Source organism: Echinops telfairi, unplaced genomic scaffold (genome assembly GCF_000313985.2).
Source record: "Echinops telfairi isolate 266 unplaced genomic scaffold, ASM31398v2 ScPeMD7_18;HRSCAF=68, whole genome shotgun sequence".
Lineage (NCBI taxonomy): Eukaryota > Metazoa > Chordata > Mammalia > Afrosoricida > Tenrecidae > Echinops > Echinops telfairi.
This window is the reverse complement of record NW_022103915.1, coordinates 83,539,869-83,562,187: the sequence shown is the minus strand read 5'-3', so window position 1 is coordinate 83,562,187 and position 22,319 is coordinate 83,539,869. Positions and strand designations below refer to the sequence as shown.

The following is a 22,319-nucleotide window of genomic DNA, read 5'->3' as shown; positions in this document are numbered from 1 at the left end:
GCTTCTCTCCGGCTGTAGGCGGAGCCGCGATTGGGTTGGCTTCCTTTGCTCCTCCCTCCTCTCGCTTCTCTGATCGGCCCGCCCCCTCCAGTACCTCCACCCCCCACTCCCCAGGAAGGCGGTGCGGGCGGCTTTCACTTTCCCTTCCCGGTGCCCTCTCTTTGCTCCTCGCGCCGCAGAAGGGCCCCCTCCCCAGCCATGATCACGCTCAGGGTCCAGCCTGATGCCCAAGCCAAGGTGAGCGCAGCAGGTTCTAGCAAGGGCCCTTTAGGGAGGCGTGGCCCCAAGAGGGTGCAGGCAGCTCGGTCTAGCCCCAGCCCCGCTGACGCGCGTGGGGTGGGGTGGGGGGTCAGTCGACGGAGGCTAAGCTCCCGGAGCACCTGAGCCCACCTGGAGACCGGCCAGGCATGCCTGCCGGGAGTGGCGAGGCGGCTGTGGTTCAGTGGTGGGAGGTGAAGCAGAGAGCTGGCGTGGAGGGGAAGTCTGCTGGCCCTTGGCCCAGGCCACCCACAGGCGGTACAGGACCAGCTCCTGCCACCTCGTGGCTTTCTCGTCAGGGCCCCAGGGCCCACCCCACCGGGCACTCAGTTCCTGCCTTAGCTTTCACCCAAGCCTTCTTCAGGGCTACCCAGGCTGCTGTCCTGGACCACCCACCCTTCGTAGCCAGACGGTTCTCACTTCCCTAATCCACCCCCACGGAGATCCACGCTCTCCCCGGGTCCACAGAAATCCACTCTCTGCCACCCTATCCACTCCACGCTTCCCCCAAATCCTAAAGAAACTGCCCTCAAATGAATTAGCCATGAAGGCAGGCTTCTCAAAGGTGGTCTGTGCCCCCACAGGTGGATATGTTCCGGGAAGACTTGTGTACCAAGGTAAGACCTAGCCCATCAGCACTCCCACCAGTCCCCAGCTGCCACCACTCAGTCCTCCCTTGATGGGCAGGCTAGGCCCTGCTGCCTTGGCTAGGAAAGGCATTTGGCTCTGACATTTAACCTTCCCCCACCCCTACCTCACATGCAGACAGAAAACCTGCTTGGGAGCTATTTCCCCAAGAAGATTTCTGACTTGGATGCGTTTTTAAAGGTACGGGGGCCAGGTAACGGGCTAGAGCAGGGGTCCTCAAACTTTTTAAACAGGGCCAGTTCACTGTCCCTCAGACCGTTGGAGGGCCAGACTATCGTTTAAAAAAAAACAATGAACAAATTCCTATGCACACTGCACATATCTTATTTTGAAGTAAAAAAACAAACGGGGCAAAAACACCCAGGGGTCCGGATAAGTGTCCTTGGCGGGCCGTAGTTTGAGGACGCCTGGGCTAGAGGGTCGAGGGCAAGGGGAGATGGGGATGGCGGACATGAGAATGAGGTGGCAGGGGACACTCTTGCCTCGAGCCTTCCTCCCACTCTGTACCAGGAGCCAGCTCTCAATGAAGCCAACCTGAGCCAACTCAAGGCTCCATTGGACATCCCAGTGCCTGATCCAGTCAAGGAGAAGGAGAAGGAGGAGCGGAGGAAACAGCAGGAGGCAAGCTGGAGCTGGAGACGGGCTCGGGAGAGGGACCCCTCGTAGGGAAAATTAAACTCGGGCCTGATTCCCATGAGCCCTTTCTCCCTACAGAAGGAAGATAAGGACGAAAAGAAGAAAGGGGAAGATGAAGATAAAGGTGGTAGAAAGCACTGTGGTGGGAAGGGAGTGGAGCCCTAGTCCCGTAGAGCACAGACTGACGCCTGGTCCACTTTCCAGGTCCTCCCTGTGGCCCAGTGAACTGCAATGAGAAGATCGTGGGGCTCTTGGAGCTCCTGAAGCCAGAGATCAAAGATGTCATTGAACAGCTCAACCTGGTGAGCCCTCCCACTGGCACACCCAGGCTTCAGGCTGAACCCTTTGCCCTCCTTGGTCCCTGTCAGTTAGTACATGACACCTACCAAGTCTTAGCAGGATAAAGGCACGTCCAGTGAAGGCAGAAGTCTAGGACCTGGGCCTCAGGCTGGACCTGCCACACCGCCCACTCTTGTTGGAATTAGTCTGTAACTTAGATGTCATTCCCTGGTCTCAGGTCACCACCTGGTTGCAACTCCAGATCCCTCGGATTGAGGATGGCAACAACTTTGGAGTCGCTGTTCAGGTGAGAGGCTGCCTCATGGCCCTGGCTCCCCCTCCAGTCTGCGCACGCGTGCTATGTCACCCTCTCACTCTCTGCCAACAGGAAAAGGTGTTTGAGCTGATGACCAGCCTTCACACCAAGCTGGAAGGCTTCCACACCCAGATCTCCAAGTGAGTGGCCACCCACCCCCGCCACTTGCCGGCGTGGCTTTTGATTTGGGGACAGAGGTTGCGACTACTGTCACCTCCTCTCACAGGACCTACACCCTTCTCTCACTTCCCACAGGTATTTCTCTGAGCGGGGCGATGCAGTGGCCAAAGCAGCTAAGCAGCCCCATGTGGTAGGTGGCCCAGGGCAAAGGGTGGGGTGGGGGAGGGGGAATGGGCACACGGGGATGAAGACAGGCTGGTCCCCGAACTTCCCTCAGGGTGACTACCGGCAGCTGGTGCACGAGCTGGACGAAGCAGAGTACCGGGATATCCGACTGATGGTCATGGAAATCCGGAATGCTTATGTGAGGAGATCAGGGCAGGGCAGGTGGTGGGGGTAGAGGGAACTCTCCCAGGTCACCCATGCTCCCTGACTCTGCAGGCTATGGGTGAAGGGTGACAACATGTGGCTTCTTCACAAGCCTGGAAATGGGGCACAGAGCCTCTGGGACCTGCAGATGACTCCCACTCCTCCCCCGCCCTCTAGGCTGTGCTGTATGATATCATCCTGAAGAACTTCGAAAAGCTCAAGAAGCCGAGGGGAGAGACGAAGGGAATGATCTATTGAGACCTCTGCTCTCGCTCTCATTCTGTGATGGGCATGGCAGAGACTCTCCTGCCTTTATTGGGGACTTGCCTCCGAAGTTTCTCCTAAGGGGTTTCCTCTCACCGTGCAGCCCAGGTGCAATAAATACAGTCACACCATTGCCCTTCAGCCCGAGTCTCTTTATTGGACCCTGAGCCTACTGGCCCTGGCTCATGCATTGCCATGAGTGGGACCAATCCACTGGACGATTTGGGTGTTCAGCTGCTGGTTGGTCCAGTCCTGCCGGATGTCGTCAAGGTGAGCATCAAAGTCCACGAGGTGCTGGTGGGCCCGGCCCTCCAACAGTGCGCCTACTGTCTGCCGAGATTCTTCCCAGTCCCTCCACATCACCCTGTAATCAGAGCCCCCATGGAAGTCAAATGGTGGGCATCGGGGACAAACACAGAACTTGGCAGAGGTTAGGTTGTGATAGAAGGGCCCTTGGGGCAGGACAGAAGGTGCCCAGGAGCCTTGGACTTCCGAGGAGGGAGTGGGGCACTCACAAGTTCTTGTCCTTGGGGGTCCAACGGGGACCATGGTTCTCCAGCACGATGACTGGGGGCACACGAGGCTGAGGCACTAGTTTCTGATTATCCAGCTCGATAGACAGGGGTGGGGAGGGCAGAGCTGCAGGGACTTCACTCCACATTTTCCCTCCCGCCCTCACCCTCGCCGCCTGAATCCCTGGGCTTACCATGATGAGTACTGCAGCAGGGAAGAATTCTGCAATTCGCCCGGCAATTTTCAGGGCCAGGGGCCCAGGACTGTGTAGAGGCAAATATCAGAGGGATAAGAAGCTGACTCAGCAAGAGCCACCCATCTGAGCTGGGCTTGCGGGAGAAGGTGTGCGAAGTGACCCCTCCTTAATGCACAATGCTTGGTGTTTGGATGCTTGCTATGGGAAGCCAATAGACGGCATTGGCTGCTGGTGAAAGTGGATACTGGAACCACATACTACACATGTGCTGGCCCAGAAATGCCACTTACCCAGAATTTACTATAGGAGTAGGACAGCGCATGTGTTAGCAAATGATTGGAAACCACCTCCAATGTTTAATGTAAAGTAATAAACTCTAGACAGCCATAGTTACTACTGTAGCTATTAAGGTAAGGCAGATCTTGGTGTAGACATGGGAAAATACCAGATATTTATTAAAGGGAGGTGGGAGCAAGTTACAAAACAGTAGGCACCCCTCCATGAGGGATTGGTTTCAGGACCCTCACCATCCCCAAATCTGAGGGTGCTCTAACCCCTTATTTCAAATGCCATCATGTTTGCATAAGCCTAAGCAGAACTCCCTGAATACTATTTTTTTTAAATCATTTTATTGGGGGCTCGTACAACTCTTATCACAATCCATACATCCATCCATTGTGTCAAGCACATTTGTATATTTGTTGCCATCATCATCCTCAAAACATTTTCTTTCTACTTGAGCCCTTGGTATCAGCTTCTCATTTTTCCCCTCTCTCCCCCACCCTTCTTCCCTCTCAAACCCTTGATAATTTATAAATTATAATTTTTCATGTCTTACACTAACTGCTGTCTCTCTTCACCCACTTTCTCCCTGAACACATTGTCTCTAGATCACTTATGATCCCTAAAACAACTTACACTCTCGTTTAATCTTTGAGGGATGGCTTTGGCCCCTTAATTGCATCTCCCCAATATTTTCTAACTCTGGATACAGAATTATGGGTACAGAAGAATGGAGTCATATGTATAATTTGACCCATTGAAACGATTCATGTATGTGGATACATACCTTGGAGATATATATATACTTCAAACAGTAACAAATTGCATAATTTTTCCTTTCATTTCTCCACAATGTCTTGAAGGCCCTTGACGTATAAGCGTTCCTTCTCATTAAGCTGTTGGTTGGGTTTCCCCTCTGCTTCTCTCAGTCCTGGGGATATCACCTGTCTTTCCTGAGAACACACTTTCACTCCCCAGCCCTAGCTCCTCCGGCACAGCGCTGCCTTACTAATCCTTCTGTTTCTTCCCTCCAGTAGGGGCATAGGGCAAATGGACAGACCCCGCTTCTTAGTGTTAGATGAAGGAGGGATGGCAGGAGTGACCTTGGGTCTCCTGACCTCCACCCCATAACCCTCTGCCTTGTGGTTTGGGGGCTACCCCACTCACCTCTGGTCATCCAGAACTGCATTGGCATGGTAATACCCAGCCACCACTAGACCGCCCTGGGCGCTCCACACATCCACCTGCCATGGGAAAGTGGCCGTCAGGAACGAAATGGATAAGAGGATCGCCAAAGGGCTGGGGATGGGCATAGGCTAGGGGCACTCGCGATGCTCAGTGGGGGTCCAGCAGGAGCACCTGGTTGAGGGCGACCTCCAGCATGACTGACAGGGCTAGGTGACTGTGGAATAGGGGTACGCAGTCCGTGAGGCACAGGCATTCACCAGATCGCGACGCTGGTGCCAGCAACAGCCCGTTGACAGCAGCGTGGGGGTACCGGGCGGCATGCAGACACATTTTCACGTAGGCCCGAGCTGAGATCTCCACCTCTCCCATGGCAAGCGGGACCTGCCCAGGTGCAAAACAAGCCCAGTTGGTGCTGGTCCCCTCCCTGAGCAGCCCAACCCCCAGGACCCATCCATGCAGCACCCCATGCCCTCCTGGACTACTGACACCCTCACCTACGTTCCCTCTCACTTAAGTTCGGCTGTGACGCTGACTCAGCACAGGTGCCCGCCCCGGCCTAGAAGGAAGTCCCGATTGCACCCCACAATTCTGAGCTCCGCCTCCTCCCCCCGCCCCCTGTCCCCAGCAGGCGGGCGCGGATGCCAGTCTCCGGCGGCCCCCAGCGCCAGCTGCTCCAAGCGGACCCACTTCTGGAGTCCCGCCCATAGGATACTCATTGATAGGTCTAGAGGTTCTCCTTCCATCCAATCAGCGGCCTCTGTTTCCATCCAACTGAAAGAGTTCACAGTTGTAAACTAGGAATTGTCCGCACGCTTATTGGCTCGGCGACCAGAACAAATTTGTCTCGGAGGAAGTACACTCAGAGGGCGCCTTTAGAAGCCTGGTGGTGAGATGTGTCAGTACTTTGAACCTGCTACCAGGAGGAACTAACCCCTAGCACGTGCTTGACAGTGTCGGGGAAAGGAGGAAGACCCTAATGAGATGGATTGGCAATGGCTGCACAGACTGCGAGGATGGTTACCCGGGCAATGTTTCATACTGCTGCACATACCTGTGCTGCCCTGCAGAGCCAACCATGTCAAGGGGCCTGCCCAACGTGTCCCGAGCAGTACTTAGACGGGCAGACTTAGCAGGCCTCGCTGCGCCTGTTAAGAAATGAACCGATCTGTGTCCCAGCCTGACTTGCTTATAGGCTGTTACCTTCACGAGTATGGCGTATCTGGCCCTAGGTTTCTTTAAAGCAGTATCTGTTGCCCGTGGTGCTTAAGAATGAAATAAGGTCATCATTAGAAGCAGGTTTCTAAACTGCTGAGTCTGATGCAACGTTCTCGACCCATATTTAATGAGACAAGGCCCTGAATTACCAAACAATCCCATGAAGTTTCTGGCAAAGACCACAGTGGGGGAATCTTTGCCTCTACCTTCTGAACAGGCTTGAATCCTGAAAGGTGGAAATAAATCAGCAATTGGCTAACGAAGGGACAACGGGCATCAGAGAGCTCCTCGTGGCCCATACGTCCTCTAGTGTCTGGGGTGCTCTTTCCTTTCCCACAATGCACCCCTCTAAGAGCTCGAAAAAGGAGCCCTGGTGGTACAGTGGGTTCCTCGGAGTGCTGCTGACCAGTCCCAAGGTCGGCAGTCTGAACCCACCAGCCACTCCTTGGAAGAAAGATGAACTTCTGCTCCCATAAAGAGTTACAGCCTTGGGAACTCTATCCAGAGTTGGAAATGACTCAATGGCAGCGATTTTTTGTTTTGGTTTTGGTTTGGTCATGGCATATAACAGGTCTGCCCTGTTCTTTAGGATGGACATTTAGATCATGTTTATCTTCCTGGTACTCTGTTCCCTCTATCACTCCTGCATACAGTGTTTAGACAGAGGTGACACTTAGTAGGTGCTTTGTAAATGAATGACACACACCAGAAGTAACCCATCCAGAGTATAGGTCGTTTATTCCCTTCTAGCCCTGGGCTCAGTACATAGATGGCTTCTCTTCACCTTTGGGATTGGTAATTTTCTCCATGTTGCTGCTAATGATATGATAAAGTTCAGCCTGGGGAGAAAACCAGAGGGACAGCAGTTAGCTTCTTGTCTTTCGCCCTTGCCCACCTCACCCGCCTCCCTTAGGGGCTTATTCCACACTCACATAGAAGGTCCTCAGGTTCAGCACCATGGCAGAGAGCTCCCTGTAGGCTGCCTCATCTCGCTCATGCACCAGGGCCCGGTAGTCCATCTGGGATGTGGGAGGCAAAGTTGAGTCCGCCCTCTCAGAGGAGGTTAGGACATTAGTTTGGTTTCCTCGTATAGGAAATTAGGTAACTGGATGAATCCCTTCTCGGCACCAAGAAATAGGATCTCACAGGATCAAGCAGAGAAAAGGGTCAAGGCTTTCAAAGTCCACATGGTTCCTAGAGAACGCTGTGGGCTTGATGTTTTCTGTACTGGGAAGGTCCCAGAGAAGACGGCCTCCTTTCCTTCTCCCCTCCAACCAGATTACTAACGGACCGTCTACTCACCACATGGGTATCCTTGGAGGCCTTGGCGACGGCATCCCCACGTTCTGAGAAGTACCTGCCGGAACAAGGGAAGGAGCCTTAGGTATGGGTGTTCAGGGAGGTGGCCTCCCTCAGCCCCTCCCTAAAGTCCTCCACTGTCCTGATGGGACTGGCCAGCCTTATGACTCCCCAAGAAATCTGCCTGCAGTGCCCAGCTGTTCTCACTTGGAAATGGTTGTCTGGAAGGTTTCCACTTTGGTCTTGACAGCAGTCACCCTCTCCAGCACTTTCTCCTGCAGGGACAAAAGCCCAAATGAGGCAAAGAAAAAAACCTCGTTTCCTCGTTCCTTCACCAACTACGCCCCCTAAACTCAAGCCAGGTCCTACCTCTCATTCCCCACTCACCTGGATGGCCACCCCAAAGTCATTGCCGTCCTCAATCTTGGGAATCAGATGCTGGATCCATGTGATTACCTGTGTTAAGAGGTTATTGTGTAGGAACCATTCAATACACATACTGCTCCTTTCCAATGACAACTGCAGGGAATGGACCACTTGCTATGTGCCACCCACTCTGCAAGACATTGTGTCCCGTAATCCTCACCGAAACCATTCGAGGCCTTTTATATTCACGATACTCACTTAACACATTAGAAAAGTGAGCCACAGAGAGTCCAAGGGCCTTATTCTAGATAACCACTTAGGTAAGTGATGAGAATCAGGATTTGAAGCCATACAGTCTTCCTCTAAGGTCCATGTGCTTCAGCCCCTCACTCTATCATCCCCCCTCCACTGTGCACCCGGTGCAACAGTGGGTTCTGATATTAGAGGCGGACATAGCATGGAGTCTCTGCCATCAGGGCACCATTATGATACCCAGGGTCTAGCAGAAGGAGGAAGGGACTACAGGTCATCTAAATCCAAGTCACAGAAGCCAGTTCCCAGTTTGAGAACTAGGCCCCTGGATAAAGGGCTGTGTCTCTGAAGAAGGCAAGGGCCCAACTTTCCTTAACTCCACTTTTCTCCTCCCCAGTTCCCAGACTTACCAGAATGCATTTCTCTTTGAGAGTCCAGACTTCCGGCTTCACTAGGGCAAGCAAGGCCAGAATCTTCTCATTCCCAGGGAGAAAGCCACACTTGGGAACTGTGAGAAAGAGGAGATTCAGGACCCCCTTCTCAGCCAGCTGCCAATTTGCCGTTTCCCCTCCCCCGGGCACCCTTTCCGCCCTTACCATCTTTCTTCTCTGGCTTATCCGTTTCCATCTAAGGCAAAATGGAAGGAAACCACTTTAGAAATGTCTTGGGAGGCTGGAGGGCCATCATCTTTATTGGGTTTTAAAGTCCAAGGCCTGCCCCATGGGTGCCTCACCTCATCATCCTTGGGTGGGGGGTCTGGGATAGGGATGTCCAGTGGAGCCCGAATGGAAGCCGGGTCAGTCACATTGAAGGAGTCCTCCTAAACAGAGCTCATCGTCAGGGGCTGGCCAGTGTCCTCCCTAAGTGACAGCCTTCCCTCCACTCGTTCCACCCACCCTCCCCTCCCCGGCCAGGCTCAGGCCTCACACCATCCTGAGGCTTCCGTCCACCTCTCATAGCTGTTGTCTGGCTGCTGACCGGTCATTAGCTACTGTGGGGAAGCGAGGCCAGGGGATGAAAGAGGAAGGACCCACGCCACTCACTTTCAGCAGCTGATTCAGGAACGTGATCTTCTGTGGCAAGAATGTGCAGAGGAATTCCTCGGCCTGTGGGTTACATGGCAAAGGTGGGGAATCCCAGAAGCTGCTCCCTTGCTCGCTAGCCTGCTCGGTGAGACTGAGACGCAGGGCTGGAAGGGCCCTTGGAAATCATTGAGCTCCAGTCCGGACAAATGAGGAAATGGAGCCCTGAAACGTTAAGGGACTTGCCCATGCTGGCCAGTGGCAGAGCCGAGGTGAAGACTATGGTACTTCTGCTGGGAAATCATGATTTTCAGTCTACACCCAGGAGGGGTGACAAAATGGCTGGAGGAGAGGGGTGAGATGAAATGAAAGGCAGAGGTTCACGATTAGGAGCTCAGCTGGGTGATGGCTTTATAAGGGAAGCAGGGTCCAGGTGGAGGGTGAGTTTTCCTCAAGGGCTGGTCTGAGTTTCGGAGTGAAATCACCTAAGTCCAAAGAGACTTACCTCCTGGAAGAGATTTTGCCTGAAGACATCTACCTACACAGAGAGCAGAGCCCGGATGTTGGTTAAGGGTCTCAGCTGCTGCCCACCATACGGGGATGCCCTCCAGCTGAGACCTTGGCCTTTCCCACCAGCGCCTGCCAGTTGTTTCCTGGGACCCCTTGGCTTAGTGGAGCCTGGCCAAAGGGCAGGAATCCGGGAATCCCCAGACAGAAGCGGAAAGCATGAAGTCTGGGGTAGGGGAGTTCTCGGGCATGGCCTTGGTTCCCGGGAGCACCCAACTTTGCCTCCATGCAGGTGGCCTCCCTGGTCCCCCATTACCTGTTTGCGGGCGTCCCCGCTCAGGCGCACCCCACAAAGCCTGGCCATGCTCTTTAACAGTTGCGAGGTCTTCAATCTTCCGACTCACCACCGCCAGGGCTTTCGCTTTCACTCCCCTGGTCCAGGCCCGCCCCCTTCAGCCCCGCCCCCTTCGTGTCCCCCTTCTGCCCCCGCCCCCAAGCAGGCGGCAGGCTGGAGAGCGCCGCAGCCATCGCTGCTCCGATAGGGCGGACAGGGCTCAGCCACCCGGGGGCTGTTCGGGGGAGGGGCTAGGGCTTGGGAGCCAGCGGAGGCCGGGACGGGGCTGTCCCCCCAGAGGGGCGGGGTTCGCAGCGTGGAGCCAGGGCCGTCCCGGGGAGTTACGGGGTTGGGACCAGAAAGGAGGAAGCACGAGGGAAAAGAGCTGTCCGGGGGTGGGGTGGGGCTCCCCGAAGAAGGATCGAGCCCGGGAGGAGACCGGAGACAGGCCGGAGCAAGTAAGAAGGGCGATCGGGGGGAGGGTTATAGCGATAGCGGCGGGAGCCGGCGAAGAGAGGGCTTCCCCCAGGAAAACCCAGCCTTCGGGATCACCAGAAGGGCGGGGCTCGCTCCCGCCGGTTGGGACCGGCCGGAGTCGGGGCGCTTAGCCGGGTGGGCCTTCCCCAGTGGGGGCGCGGGTGTGAAAAGTCAGAGAAGGAGAGCGTGAGACCGGAGGGAGTTGAGGGAGGGGGCTAACCCTGCACCACGGCTGTCCGGGAAGAGGCGGAACCAGCCTGGAAGAAGGCAGAAGGAAAGCTCTTGAAAAGGACCTTTAAAAAAAAAAAAAAAAAAGGAGACGCCCTGGGGGAGGGGCCAGAGTGCATTTCCCCTTCTCATTGGTCGGGACCTTGCCGCTTGTCTTGGTCACGCCCCCTGAGCTTTGGACACACCCCTTTCTCCAAAGCTCCTCCCCTTCCCCTTGAGACCTGGTCGCAGTCCCACCCTCTTTCCTAGTACTTCCTGTTCCCGGCTAACCCTGGGCATGGGACCCGGGGCTGTGGAGAGACCGTAACCTCCATGACCCGGAGTCCCCGCGCGGATCCGAACAGGCTGCAAAGCCGGGCCGCAGGCGGGAGGGCGACGCTCGGCCGGCGGGCACTGGGCCTCCCTGCCTCAGGATGCCGGGCGAGGACGAGGAGCGGGCCTTCCTGGAGGCGCGCGAGGAACTGGCCGGTGCCCTGAGGAGGGATTCCGCGCAGACGTTCTCGCCCGAGCAGCTCCGGCCGCTACTGACCACGTCTCGGCCCCTCGCCGCCCGCTACCTGCAGCTAGACGCTGCCCGCCTGGTCCGCGGCAACGCCCACAGGGAGGTAAGGCCCAGCCCGGCTCGGGAGGAGGACCCGGGACCCGGGACCCGGGACCCGGGACCCGGCTCACTGCTCGCCTCTCTGCGCTGCTTCTTCCAGCCCCGCAACTACCTCAGCAGCCTGTCCACGGCCCTGAACATCCTAGAGAAATACGGCCGCAACCTCCTCAGCCCGCAGCGGCCCCGCTACTGGCGCGGGGTCAAGTTTAATAACCCAGTCTTTCGCAGTACGGTGGATGCTGTGCAGGTGAAGCCCCTGGGCCTGGCGGGAGATGGGGCCCGGACCCGGCGGAGACTGCCGAATGAGAGGCGGTCCAGCCCTCTGGGGAGCGGGAGCCTGCCGGGTGGTGAGTGGCCGTGAATGTGCGACAGGGGGGCCGGGATGTGCTGCGGTTGTACGGCTACACGGAGGAGCAGCAGGATGGGCTGAGCTTCCCGGAGGGCCAGGAGGAGCCAGATGAGCGCCAGGTCGCCACAGTCACACTGGAAGTGCTGCTGCTTCGGACGGAGCTCAACCTGCTGTTGGAGGTGAGGTTGGCCCCTCCTCCTGATGCCACCCCCCTCCCCGCGGGCTGGGAGCCAGCTTTAAACTCCAGGTCAGCCCGGGGGACACACCGCCTCTACCACCTCCCACTGATGCTGAACCATGGGCATGTGCCCCACAGCAACCTGGGAGCCCCCCTACCGTACCCTTCTTCCCCTCTGTCAGTGTTGAGGACTTGGACTTGGGCAGAGGGAAGGCTTTGTGCAGGGGTGCCAGGTGGGAACACTTACCTGTCTTATTTGCAGAATATGCACCCACAGCAGCAGGCACTGGAGCAGCTGCTGAACAGCAAGGTCGAAGATGATGTAAGGAAGGGAGGAAGCAGGTAGGGGGTGTGGGACTCTGTTCCAAACCCTTGCCCATTCTTGGCCCCCCTCTCTCCTCAGATGCCCCAGCTTTCAGCGGCGTTCACCCCCATCCTGAGTGATGTCGCTCCTGGAGCCCTCAACACACCCTCAGCCCAAGGTCTCGACCTTAATGGGGTCGAGGGAGGAGGGGAGGTGATCTACCCCTCAGATTTCCAGTGATGGACATTTGGGGCTCCCCTGCATCTTTCTTAGGGTTGCATAGTGGGTAGGCATTGGGCTGTGATCTGGTTGCATAGGGGGTAGGCATTGGGCTGTGATCCATAAAGGCAGCAGTTTAAAACCACCAGTCTGCTCCATAGGAAACTAATGGGGCTTTAACTACGGCCTCAGAAATCCAGAGGCAGTTCTACCCTGTCCTGTAGGGTAGCCGGGAGTGGGCTTTGACTCCATGGCTGTGGATTTGGTTTGTTTTTGGTCATCTTTCCCGGTCACCTCTTTGTTCCTTTAAAAAGATCAAGTGGATCCTGACACATTGAAAAGTAGCCTCGTCATTTGCCTCCCTTCTCAGAGCAGGTTTACCCTTAAGCTGGCCTTTTTTAGAAGCCCATTCTCTCCTGTACTCCAGGCTCCACTCCTGGTCCCTGCTTCCTCTGTGGTTCTGCCCCGGGCACAATGCACTGCCCAGCCTGTAAACAGGCCTTGTGCTCAGCCTGCGACTATCTCTTCCATGGGCACCCATCCCGTGCCCATCACCTCCGCCAGATGCTGCCTGGGACTTCTCAGACCACAAACCTCATCCCCAGGTGAGAAAGGCCCTTTCTTCTAGGTGGGAGTGAAATTGAGGGAAGTTAAGGTCACCTGACTACCCTGTTGCAGTCTAGAGGACCAGCAGCCCGTGGCTGTCCTCACAGTGGCTATAGGTACATACATCAAGCAAAGAGCAGGTTATTCTGTATGCAAATAGGGAGTGGGAGGATGCACCTAGTTTGCAGGGTGCCCGAGATCAGTCATCGGTTTCGTGTGTAACTAGGATGGGGCAAGCTTATAGAAGGATAGCTACCAGGAAGAAGTGAGGCTGATGCCGTCACTTACACACTGAACAGGCCGTGGGTGTGGAGGTGTTCCGGGCAGAGGGGACAATGTGTCTGAAGCCAGAGTTGAGTGTCATTCCACAGGGGATGGTGGGGTGTGTGTGTGTGTGTGTGTGTGTGTGTGTGTGTGTCCCAGCTCAGCAGGCCATGTTTGCTTTTCCATTATAGCTTACCTGCTCCTGCTCTACCACGGCCCCAGTCAACCTCTCTGCTGGCCCTTGGAGATAGTGCCCTTCCTTCTCCTGACCCTGCAAGTGCCCGCCTGCCCTGGCACTGTGCTGCCTGTACCATGCGAAATAAACCCTGGGCAGTGCTCTGTGAGGCCTGTGATCGGCCCCGGGGCTGTAAAGGGATAGGACTGAGGGCTGAAGGTTCCCAAGGAGCTGGAGGCCCAGAACCAGAGCTGGCCCCGGGCCAGTGGACCTGCCAGAGCTGCACCTTTGAGAATGAGGCAGCAGCCGTGCTGTGCTCCATGTGTGAGCGACCTCGGCTGGCCCAGCCTCCCAGCTTGGTCTTAGACTCCCTCGATTCTGGAATTTGCCTGCAGCCCCTTCAGGTATCCTGTTTCTGACCTTCCGCTATTTTACCTACTAGCTGGGGCCATTCTTAGCATGTGTCTCCTCCCAGCTCCCTGCTTCTCCATCTTGAGCCTTAGCCTGACACTCAACGGGATGATGCTCTCTGCCTCTCTTCCCATCAGGGAGAAGCTGTGCTCTCCTCTCCTCAGACTCACGTTTGGTCCTGTAGCCACTGTACCTTTTGCAACACGGGCCCTGGCTGGGTGTGTGCTATGTGCAACCGGACCAGCAGCCCCAGCCCAGCCCAGCCCACTCCTCAGCCCCATGCCAGCTCTTTGGAAGAGACCCCCCCTGAGCCTGGGCCCCTCCAGCACCTCAGCGCCCCCCTGCCCAGCTCCAGCAGGGATCCGGAGAAGCAGCGTCAAGACAAGATGCGAGAGGAAGGCCTGCAGCTGGTGAGAATGATCCGGGTAAGGACTGGCCTGGACCTGAGACGAGGCCGGGCCCGAGCTGGTGGGAGAGGGAGAGGCTGCCGTTAGTAAAGAGATTCTTTCCCAACTTGTCACTGCTGCTTTGCAGGGGAGGATTCCCTTATGTCCACATGTCTGAGCCCAGCCACGGTTGGCGTTTTGGCTTGGGCGGGGGTTGCTCCGGCTGATGGGCGATCTTGTCTGGGTGGCGCTGTGTTCTAGGAAGGGGAAGCTGCAGGCGCCAGTCCCGAGGAGGTCTTCTCGGCTCTGCAGTACTCGGGCACCGAGGTGCCCCTGCAGTGGTTGCAGTCGGAGCTGCCCTACGTTCTGGAGATGGTGGCTGAATTGGCTGGACAGTGGGACCCGGGGCTGGGCGCCTTTTCCTGTCAGGAGGCCCGGAAAGCCTGGCTGGATCGTCACGGCAACCTCGACGAAGCTGTGGAGGAGTGTGTGAGGGCCCGGCGGAGCAAGGTACCAGCCAGGCTGGAGGCGGGTCAGGGCGGGAGGGCAGGGGCCCTGGCACCCTCTGACATCCTCCTTGCTTGCTTTCCCCTCTGCATCCCTCCCAAATTTGCAGGTGCAGGAGCTCCAGTCCCTGGGCTTTGGACCTGAGGAAGGGTCTCTGCAGGCATTGTTCCAGCATGGCGGTGACGTGGCTCGGGCCCTGACGGAGCTCCAGCGCCAGCGCCTGGAGCCCTTTCACCAGCGCCTCTGGGATAGTGGCCCTGAGCCCAACCTGTCGTGGGATGGCTCAGATAAGCAGGTGCTGGGAGGATTCGGGGAGCCCAAGGAGCCCCACCCCCCACATCCAAGTGAGAGGTGGACCCCAGGGGTCTGAAAAACCACTTCTCGCCCCCTCCCTCTTCCCCCCGAAATCACATTGCAGAGCCTTGTCAGACGGCTGCTGGCTGTCTACGCACTCCCCAGCTGGGGCCGGGCCGAGCTGGCGCTGTCGCTGCTGCAGGAGACACCCAGGAACTATGAGTTGGGGGACGTGGTGGAAGCTGTGAGGCACAGCCACGACAGGGCCTTCCTGCGCCGCTTGCTGGCCCAGGAGTGTGCCGTGTGCGGCTGGATGCTGCCCCGCAACCGGGTAACCCCCTGCGCGGTCCCTGCCCATCCCGGGCAGCCTGTCAGGGATGTGTCTCCAAAAGACAGACTTCATAAACAAAAGCTACCAGACTAGTTGTGAGCCGTCCATAGCGTCAGATCTTCAGCTGTGAGGCCAAATGCAGTCCTCTTTAGTGAGGCAGGCCCTGTGTTCCCGTTAACGTTTTATTTGAGACAATTCCCAGGAAGTTCCCAAAACAGTGCAGAGGCCCATGTGTTCTTCAGCCAGTTTCCCGAGGTAGTGACCTGTGATCATAGGACAGCATCAAGACCAGGGCCTGGCGTTGGGTGCAGTGTTAGCTAGATAGCAGATTCTGCTCAGTTTTCACCATTGTTTACGTGTGTCCCGAGGTAGTGACCTGTGATCATAGGACAGCATCAAGACCAGGGCCTGGCGTTGGGTGCAGTGTTAGCTAGATAGCAGATTCTGCTCAGTTTTCACCATTGTTTACGTGTGTGCGCGTGTGCCGTGCAGTTTTAGCCCATGCACACATTCATGTAATCACCACACAATCAGGATGCAGAGGAACTGCGCTGCCACCATGGGCACTCCCACCTGCTACCCCTTCATTCTATTTGTCACCCACTCCACTCCCTGCTCCCCGGCAAGCCCTTCCCCGTACTCCATCTCTCCGGTATGGTCATCTCGAAGATGTTCTGTGTAAGGCTGCCTTTCACTGAATGAGGGTGCCTGTAGAGCAGGGGTGGAGGACCTTCGTCCTGCCCAGTCTCATTTGTGACAGACAGCCTCTGTGGGCCATACTGGTCCCATACTCAGTGACCTCACCCGGAATGCGATGGCTGGAATGGCCTCTCTCTGGTGCCCCACCCCTGCTGCAGAAAGGGGACGTGTACTCTTCCAGCTCCCCTAAGTCCCACTGCTGTCTCTGTCCCTCCACCTGGCTGCCTTCATCTGTTTAGATTGCCTGCCTGGCGCCCATTGAGATGGCTCGCTCTGCCCGGTTATTAGAGCCTGGTGGCTCAGTAGAGACCTGCTGCTGCTCTTGCCCAGCCTGGCATCTGTGGCTCATGACCCCGTCCTCTCCTCCCGCCGCCCCTCCAGATGCAGGCCCTAACTTCCTGTGAGTGCACCATCTGTCCCGACTGCTTCCGCCAGCACTTCACCATCGCGGTGAAGGAGAAGCACATCACCGACATGGTGTGCCCTGCCTGTGGCCGCCCCGACCTCACCGATGACACACAACTGCTCAGCTACTTCTCCACCCTTGACATCCAGGTACTGCAGCCCCGACGCCTCAGGGCTCTCTGGACTTTGGGCAGGAAACCCTACCCACCACCCACCCCTGCATTCTGTCCCCAGCTTCGAGAGAGTCTAGAGCCAGATGCCTATGCACTCTTCCACAAAAAGCTGACTGAGGGCGTGCTGATGCGGGACCCCAAGTTCTTGTGGTGTGCTCAGGTAAGTGGCTGGCCCCGGGGCGCCAGCTGGGGAGGGTCAGCAGATGATCCGATCGGGCCTCCTCAGATAACTTTCTGCCCTCGTACCCACAGTGCTCCTTTGGCTTCATCTATGAGCGTGAACAGCTGGAGGCAACATGTCCCCAGTGCCACCAGACCTTCTGTGTACGCTGCAAGCGCCAGGTGAGGGCATAGGCGGGCTTTCAGAAGTATTTGCCGAGCAGCGACTGTGTGAAGGCTCTGAGTGGAGAACAAAACGGAAAAGGATCTGTGAGCTCACAGAGCCTGCAGACTAGTCAGAGAGGCCAAGACAGGGAGAGAGGGAGGTAGGGAAGGAAAGAGAGAAAATGATTATACCGAAGTCTAGGCTCTATGCGGGAGAAAGACGGGGCTTTCCACTCCCGTAAAGAGGTACAGCCTCTGAAACGCACGGGGACTGGTCTGCGCTGTCCTGGACAGTAGCCGTGAGGCGGGTGTCTGGCTTTGTAAGTTGTATAAAGAAAACCAATAGGAACCCATCAGCACTTACAGAATGGACCTGCTGAGGGCTGGGAGGTCAGACAAGTCTGCACGGCCATCGTTTTATTTAAGCTCAGGCCCGAAGCCTAAGACAGAGCCAGCCTGCAGAGAGTATTTGGACAGAAAGAACAGCACCTGGGAGGTCAGAAAATGGGTGTTGCGTGCTGCTGGAGCCTCCGGGGCCGGGGGAGGAGCAGCAGGGGGTCTGAGAGTTGCTGGCTGCCACATCCAGACACCTTGAAGCCAGTTGAGGAAGGTGTTTGCTCTCTTCTGAGGTGGGACAAGGAGGTGATGCCGGCGCACTTACCTTTTAAGAGACTTGCAGTTCCACACCCAACTACAAAAATTCAACTACATGGGGGGACCCCGGGTGAAGTGACCACCGGAAGCCCAATCACAAGCTCTCAAAGCTGGGATGTCCCGGGTCACACTGAGTCTACTGGTCTCCTTCTGAAAGACTGTTCTGGCTGCAGTGGAGGAGTGGGAGTAGAGTCCAGGAGGCTTGTCATCTAGGCGAGGCTTGCTGCTGCTGATGGCCAGGGGAGAGGTGGTAGCAGAAGGAAGAAAAGGGGGCAGGATTGAGACGGTGGGGGTGGTAGAACCACCAGACTCTCAGGTGGACATCGAGTGTTTGAGAAAAGGAGAGAGTCCGGAGCACTAAGCCAGGCTGGGAATCCCTTGGGGTGGGTGGAGGGCCTGCGGCAAGAGGGGCTGGGCCTGAGATGGCACTTCCACGAGGACCCTGCTCTCCTTCCTGCAGTGGGAGGAGCAGCACCGAGGCCGGAGCTGCGAGGAATTCCAGAACTGGAAACGCACCAACGACCCGGAATACCAGGCCCAGGGCCTGGCCATGTATCTTCAGGAAAATGGAATCGGTAAGGCTGCCCAGTGCCTGAGGCTCTCTCGAGGACCTAGCGGAGCAGTGGCCGTCCCCGCTCTGATCTCCTGTCCTTTGCAGACTGCCCCAAGTGCAAGTTCTCGTACGCACTGGCCCGAGGAGGCTGCATGCACTTTCACTGCACCCAATGCCGCCACCAGTTCTGCAGTGGCTGCTACAACGCCTTCTATGCCAAGAACGTGAGCCCAGAGTGGAGATGGAAGGGGGTGGGGTGGGGGCGGGAGACTGCCCCTGGGCTTGAGAGCTGAGGCCATGGGGAACAGCTTGGCAGGAGAGAAAGCTCCTCTGTACCCTTTTCCCCGGCTTGCTCCCGACCTCCTGTGTCCTCCTCACTCAGGGGTGCCTGAGTGGTCAGGACCTGGGAGTGGTCTCCAACCTCGCCCCTCGGTATCCTCTAGAAATGCCCAGAGCCGAACTGCCGAGTGAAGAAGTCCCTGCATGGCCACCACCCCCGAGACTGCCTCTTCTACCTGCGGGACTGGAGTGCCCTCCGACTGCAGAAGCTGCTGCAGGTCAGGACGGCCGTCTGGCCAGTCTTGCAGATTGCCTGAGAGGTGGCGGCAGTGTCCAGAGTGGGTTCAGGGAAAAGGTTAAGAAGCCCAGCAGGAGCCAGTATCAAGGGACATCGCCCCCACGTGTCTCTCTGTTCCTTCTCAGGACAATAACGTCATGTTTAATACCGAGCCTCCAGCTGGGGCCAGGGCAGTCCCCGGAGGTGAGTGCCGACCAGGCCGTGGGGAAGGGGAGCCAGTGTGCTGGGCTCCAGTGGGGCAGGGAGAGAGGGGGGCAGGGCTTTTGACGTGGACCATGCCTGGGCTCCAAGCTTGTCCTTGGCATCCTTGTGTTGCTCCCCTGGGCAAGTTCATTAATTAATGGGCCGGACCTTGTTGTCTTCTGTACAATAGGGATAATTGCCCCCTTTCATCTGAGCTGTTTTGTACGCCAAGGTAGTAAGGTATTTGGCATCTTGCGGCCCTCAATACTAATTACCTCTCCCATTCCCAAGTGAGAATGATTTGTTAATAAGCTCAATGAGTGGCTCAGAGTCCGGCCCCCACCCCCACCCCCACCCCCCGTAGTCGCAGGGCACTGCTCTAGGCTCTAGGAGGCCTGCAGAGAGTTGTGTAGGCTCCACCCTACCTCTTCCCTTCCCATCAGCCAGAAGTAAGGCCCTTGCAGAATGAGTTACCGACAGAAGGGGCTCCCTAACAATCAAAAGAGCTGTCTCAAGAGGGTCTGTGGTTAGGGGTCAAACGCCAGCTTGGATAAAAGCAGATTCATCGGGGGTCCCTGTTTCCATATCTGAGTTGGTCTGCAGCTGATTGGGTTCTTGTCTCAGTCACTTCCCTGAAGCTGATGGGGTTCCTGTCCCCAGAGGTGTCCTTATTTGGGGCTTAGGGGATCATTGGCCTTCCAACAAGAGGTCCCCTCTTTGCCTCCACCTTAGGTGGCTGCCGAGTGATGGAGCAGAAGGAAGTTCCCAATGGGCTGAGGGACGAAGCTTGTGGCAAGGAGACCCCCGCTGGCCATGCCGGCCTCTGCCAGTGAGTGCCAGGCAGGGTCTGGGGCATGGTGTTGGGGGAGGAGGGCCGGGTAAGAGTGGTGAGGGTCTTCCCAGCAGTAGAGGGGGCTGTGGGGGAGGAGGTCCTGAGGAGAGCTGGAGGGGCTCTCTGGACAGGGCCGTGGATGGTAGTAGCCTACGGTGTATACAGGCATACCACAGGCACGGCTTGCCTGTTACCTGTCACCTGAGCATCCCACTGGTCAGCAGGTGTTAGGCACACTCCATAAAGACTAGCCCAGCGATGAAGAAATCCTTTGCCCCCTCATCTCCCTAGAGCACACTACAAGGAGTATCTAGTGAGCCTCATCAATGCCCACTCTCTGGACCCGGCCGCCCTGTATGAAGTGGGGGAGCTGGAGACAGCCACTGAGCGCTACCTGCATGCGCGCCCTCAGCTGCTAGCTGGCGAGGATGCCCCTGCCTACCACGCCCGCCTATTACAGGTAAAGGCTCAGCCCTCTGCCCGAACCCCCAGCCTGTGTCTGCCACAGGCTGCCAGGGGTGCCACTTGCCCTTTGCTTCTGCAGAAACTGACAGAAGAGGTGCCTTTGGGGCAGAGCATCCCCCGCAGGAGGAAGTAGCTGCAGCGCCCGCCCTGCTGAGGGTCCCAGGCCCCTTCAGGAACAGCTCCAGCACCAAATAAAGCAGCATCTCCTCCCCGGGCTGTTTGGTGGTCCTTCTTCTGGCTCAGGGAAAGGGGGGTGAGCAGAGCTCTGCTGGAAGGAAGGTCTCCCCACTGCCTCAGGAAGGACTTGGCACAGGGCAGGTGGCCCCAGGTGGTCTCCCTGCCCCGCCCCAGCCTGGCCCAGGCCGGGGGCAGGGTCCCCACTTCATTTTCATTCAATTCACATGACTTTTGACGTCACCTCATGGGTTACCCAGTGGGCACTGTGGGGACACACAATTGCAGACTACACCGTGGCCCAGAGGCCCCAAGCAGCGAAGGCCTGGGGGAGGAAGCGGGCTGAGCAGCGCAGGCCCACCCCCACTCCCAACTGACTTAGCGAGCAGGGGAAGAGAACCACCCGCCGCCCACAGCCAGAGCCTCGGGTGCTGCTTCCCCCTGGTGGCAGCTGGGTGCCCTGCAGCTCAGACCACGTGATTTCTGGGAAAAGGACTTCTCCCTGAGAACTGAAACTTAGGGTGGGGACTGTAGGAAGGGGCGGAGAGAGCACACAGCCGCCTTTGCCGGTGCTGAGCTGCGGGCCTGTGGAGCACAGGGCAGCCTGCACGGTCAGCTCAGGTAAGGTCAGCGCGGAGGAGGGCCAAGCCTGGGTCCTAGGGGAGCCCAAGGGAGGTTGGCTGGGGGGGTGGGGTGGAGGGCAGGCCCCAGGGCACCTCTGCCAGGCAGAGATTAGGCAGGCCTGTGAATCAGGAAGCAGACCGGTCCTGTGCTAAGAAACTGACCAGGTCAGCATTCCAGGCCCTGTCGGCAAAGGACAGGAGGGCCATCCTGCAGAATTTTCGAGTCAAGGGCTCTTCGCTCCAAGTCTCTGTTGACTGTTTTGTTTTTCCTGCCATCTGGCCCTGCCCATTTCCGGTGCCGCTCTGCTCACCGTTTCCAGCCCGCTGCCCCTACCAACCCTTCAGGATCTCAAAAGGGTGCCACAGGTTGTGGGGGCTGTGGGTGGTGAGCATTGATAGGGCCAGCCTTTGCAAATCCTCGGGCAAGCGGGCTGCGCCTTTACCAGGATGAGAACACGGAGGGAACCGTCGTCTCTCGCAGGGAAGGTCCTGAAAGGCCTTACCAAGCAAACCAGGGCCTGAGACTTCCTCCCGCAGCGGCACTCAGGACACTGATGGGCTCGTGTCCTTGTCATTGCTGGGGGTGGCAGAGACCAAAGCAAGCCATCCGGCCTTAGAGGGTTTGGGGATGTGTCCACAGGCACAAGCAGATGGGTGGGTGTGGAGGGGTCTGGGCATGCCTGAAAGAGTGTGACCCCAAGGGCCCGGATCTGGATGGACAGGCGTTCCCGACAGTCTCCCTGATGCTGATGCTCCCGTACTCTCCGTCCTCTAGGATGGCATCGGGCAAGGCACGCTGCACCCGGAAACTCCGGAACTGGGTGGTGGAGCAGGTGGAGAGTGAGAACTTCCCAGGGGTACGCTGGGATGACGACGCCAAGACCATGTTCCGGATTCCCTGGAAGCACGCAGGCAAGCAGGACTTCCGGCAGGACCAGGATGCTGGCTTCTTCAAGGTGAGGGGCCTGGAGAACGTCCCCTGAGTGAGGATGGGAGCATCCACTGGCCGCTCTGACCCTTAAGGAGCTGGGTGGGCCCAGGTTGCAGGCTAGGGCGAGCTTGGCGGGCAGAACCAGCTGCCTGATTTGCCCAGGGCAGGATGAGGATGCAGAGCCCCTGTCCAGAAACTCTAGAGATGCTGAGAGGGCAGCCCCCAGGGGTCAGCGTGCACAGGCCTCTCCTCATGGGGAACCCTGTGCAAGTCAGTGGGTGGCAGACCTGTGAAGTCAGCTCAGCCGGGGTCTGTAGCAGGCCGCTTCTTTC

General features: G+C 57.4%; 5 protein-coding genes across 9 annotated transcripts in view; 3 read left to right on the top strand and 2 right to left on the bottom strand.

Moving 5' to 3' along the window:
- Positions 1-113: 113 nt before the first annotated feature.
- Positions 114-3,023, top strand: PSME1 (proteasome activator subunit 1). Its single transcript, XM_004698488.3, has 11 exons — positions 114-237; positions 843-875; positions 1,024-1,086; positions 1,417-1,527; positions 1,621-1,666; positions 1,747-1,844; positions 2,060-2,128; positions 2,210-2,277; positions 2,393-2,447; positions 2,535-2,621; positions 2,804-3,023. The coding sequence occupies exons 1-11, from the start codon at positions 199-201 to the stop codon at positions 2,882-2,884; spliced, it is 750 nt and encodes a 249-aa protein (XP_004698545.1). The 5' UTR covers positions 114-198; the 3' UTR covers positions 2,885-3,023.
- EMC9 (ER membrane protein complex subunit 9) lies at positions 3,022-5,647 on the bottom strand. Of its 3 annotated transcripts, none has more exons than XM_004698487.3 (6): positions 5,564-5,647; positions 5,241-5,450; positions 5,049-5,125; positions 3,597-3,666; positions 3,406-3,500; positions 3,022-3,254 (listed from the first exon to the last, which is right to left on the bottom strand). In XM_004698487.3, exons 2-6 carry the CDS (start codon positions 5,436-5,438, stop codon positions 3,074-3,076), a joined length of 621 nt encoding a protein of 206 aa, XP_004698544.1. In that variant the 5' UTR covers positions 5,439-5,450; positions 5,564-5,647; the 3' UTR covers positions 3,022-3,073. The 3 variants fall into 3 exon arrangements, with proteins under 3 accessions (XP_004698544.1, XP_045143821.1, XP_045143822.1); XM_045287886.1 differs by having other exon boundaries at positions 5,568-5,638; XM_045287887.1 differs by having other exon boundaries at positions 5,580-5,633.
- A 1,349-nt stretch (positions 5,648-6,996) lies between these two features.
- PSME2 (proteasome activator subunit 2) lies at positions 6,997-10,152 on the bottom strand. The gene is made up of 11 exons (XM_004698489.3): positions 10,047-10,152; positions 9,729-9,761; positions 9,245-9,307; positions 8,935-9,021; positions 8,798-8,828; positions 8,612-8,709; positions 7,971-8,039; positions 7,791-7,858; positions 7,587-7,641; positions 7,217-7,303; positions 6,997-7,123 (listed from the first exon to the last, which is right to left on the bottom strand). Exons 1-11 carry the CDS (start codon positions 10,092-10,094, stop codon positions 7,043-7,045), a joined length of 720 nt encoding a protein of 239 aa, XP_004698546.1. The 5' UTR covers positions 10,095-10,152; the 3' UTR covers positions 6,997-7,042.
- A 217-nt stretch (positions 10,153-10,369) lies between these two features.
- RNF31 (ring finger protein 31) lies at positions 10,370-20,470 on the top strand. Of its 3 annotated transcripts, none has more exons than XM_045287879.1 (22): positions 10,370-10,522; positions 11,019-11,374; positions 11,471-11,617; positions 11,743-11,898; positions 12,160-12,219; positions 12,301-12,379; positions 12,848-13,025; positions 13,482-13,869; positions 14,014-14,301; positions 14,524-14,772; positions 14,879-15,064; positions 15,188-15,394; positions 16,475-16,648; positions 16,733-16,831; positions 16,924-17,013; positions 18,110-18,224; positions 18,308-18,426; positions 18,646-18,759; positions 18,905-18,962; positions 19,695-19,791; positions 20,086-20,254; positions 20,339-20,470. In XM_045287879.1, the coding sequence occupies exons 2-22, from the start codon at positions 11,183-11,185 to the stop codon at positions 20,390-20,392; spliced, it is 3,219 nt and encodes a 1,072-aa protein (XP_045143814.1). In that variant the 5' UTR covers positions 10,370-10,522; positions 11,019-11,182; the 3' UTR covers positions 20,393-20,470. The 3 variants fall into 3 exon arrangements, with proteins under 3 accessions (XP_045143814.1, XP_045143813.1, XP_004698547.1); XM_045287878.1 differs by having other exon boundaries at positions 10,969-11,374; XM_004698490.3 differs by having other exon boundaries at positions 10,507-11,374.
- Positions 20,471-21,160: 690 nt separating this feature from the next.
- Positions 21,161-22,319, top strand: part of IRF9 (interferon regulatory factor 9) — a 4,947-nt gene continuing 3,788 nt past the window's right edge. The window contains 1 exon segment of the mRNA XM_045287880.1: positions 21,161-22,068. Coding sequence (XP_045143815.1) covers positions 21,707-22,068 — 362 coding nt within the window. The 5' untranslated portion in view covers positions 21,161-21,706.

Bases quoted from the DNA above. Each gene is read 5' to 3' on its own strand.
- PSME1 (XM_004698488.3), top strand. From the start codon at position 199: ATGATCACGCTCAGGGTCCAGCCTGATGCCCAAGCCAAG. The intron at 1,528-1,620 runs GCAAGCTGGAGC...TTCTCCCTACAG, and splicing joins AGCGGAGGAAACAGCAGGAG to AAGGAAGATAAGGACGAAAA. The intron at 1,845-2,059 runs GTGAGCCCTCCC...CCCTGGTCTCAG, and splicing joins TCATTGAACAGCTCAACCTG to GTCACCACCTGGTTGCAACT.
- EMC9 (XM_004698487.3), bottom strand. From the start codon at position 5,438: ATGGGAGAGGTGGAGATCTCAGCTCGGGCCTACGTGAAAATGTGTCTG. The intron at 3,667-5,048 runs GTGAGTGGGGTA...GCCTCTACACAG, and splicing joins GCAGTTCTGGATGACCAGAG to TCCTGGGCCCCTGGCCCTGA. The intron at 3,255-3,405 runs GTGAGTGCCCCA...CTCTGATTACAG, and splicing joins ACCCCCAAGGACAAGAACTT to GGTGATGTGGAGGGACTGGG.
- PSME2 (XM_004698489.3), bottom strand. From the start codon at position 10,094: ATGGCCAGGCTTTGTGGGGTGCGCCTGAGCGGGGACGCCCGCAAACAG. The intron at 8,829-8,934 runs GTGAGGCACCCA...ATTTTGCCTTAG, and splicing joins CCCCACCCAAGGATGATGAG to ATGGAAACGGATAAGCCAGA. The intron at 7,642-7,790 runs GTGAGAACAGCT...TTGTTCCGGCAG, and splicing joins TTCCAGACAACCATTTCCAA to GTACTTCTCAGAACGTGGGG.
- RNF31 (XM_045287879.1), top strand. From the start codon at position 11,183: ATGCCGGGCGAGGACGAGGAGCGGGCCTTCCTGGAGGCGCGCGAGGAA. The intron at 17,014-18,109 runs GTGAGGGCATAG...TCCTTCCTGCAG, and splicing joins GTGTACGCTGCAAGCGCCAG to TGGGAGGAGCAGCACCGAGG. The intron at 18,427-18,645 runs GTGAGCCCAGAG...GGTATCCTCTAG, and splicing joins ACGCCTTCTATGCCAAGAAC to AAATGCCCAGAGCCGAACTG.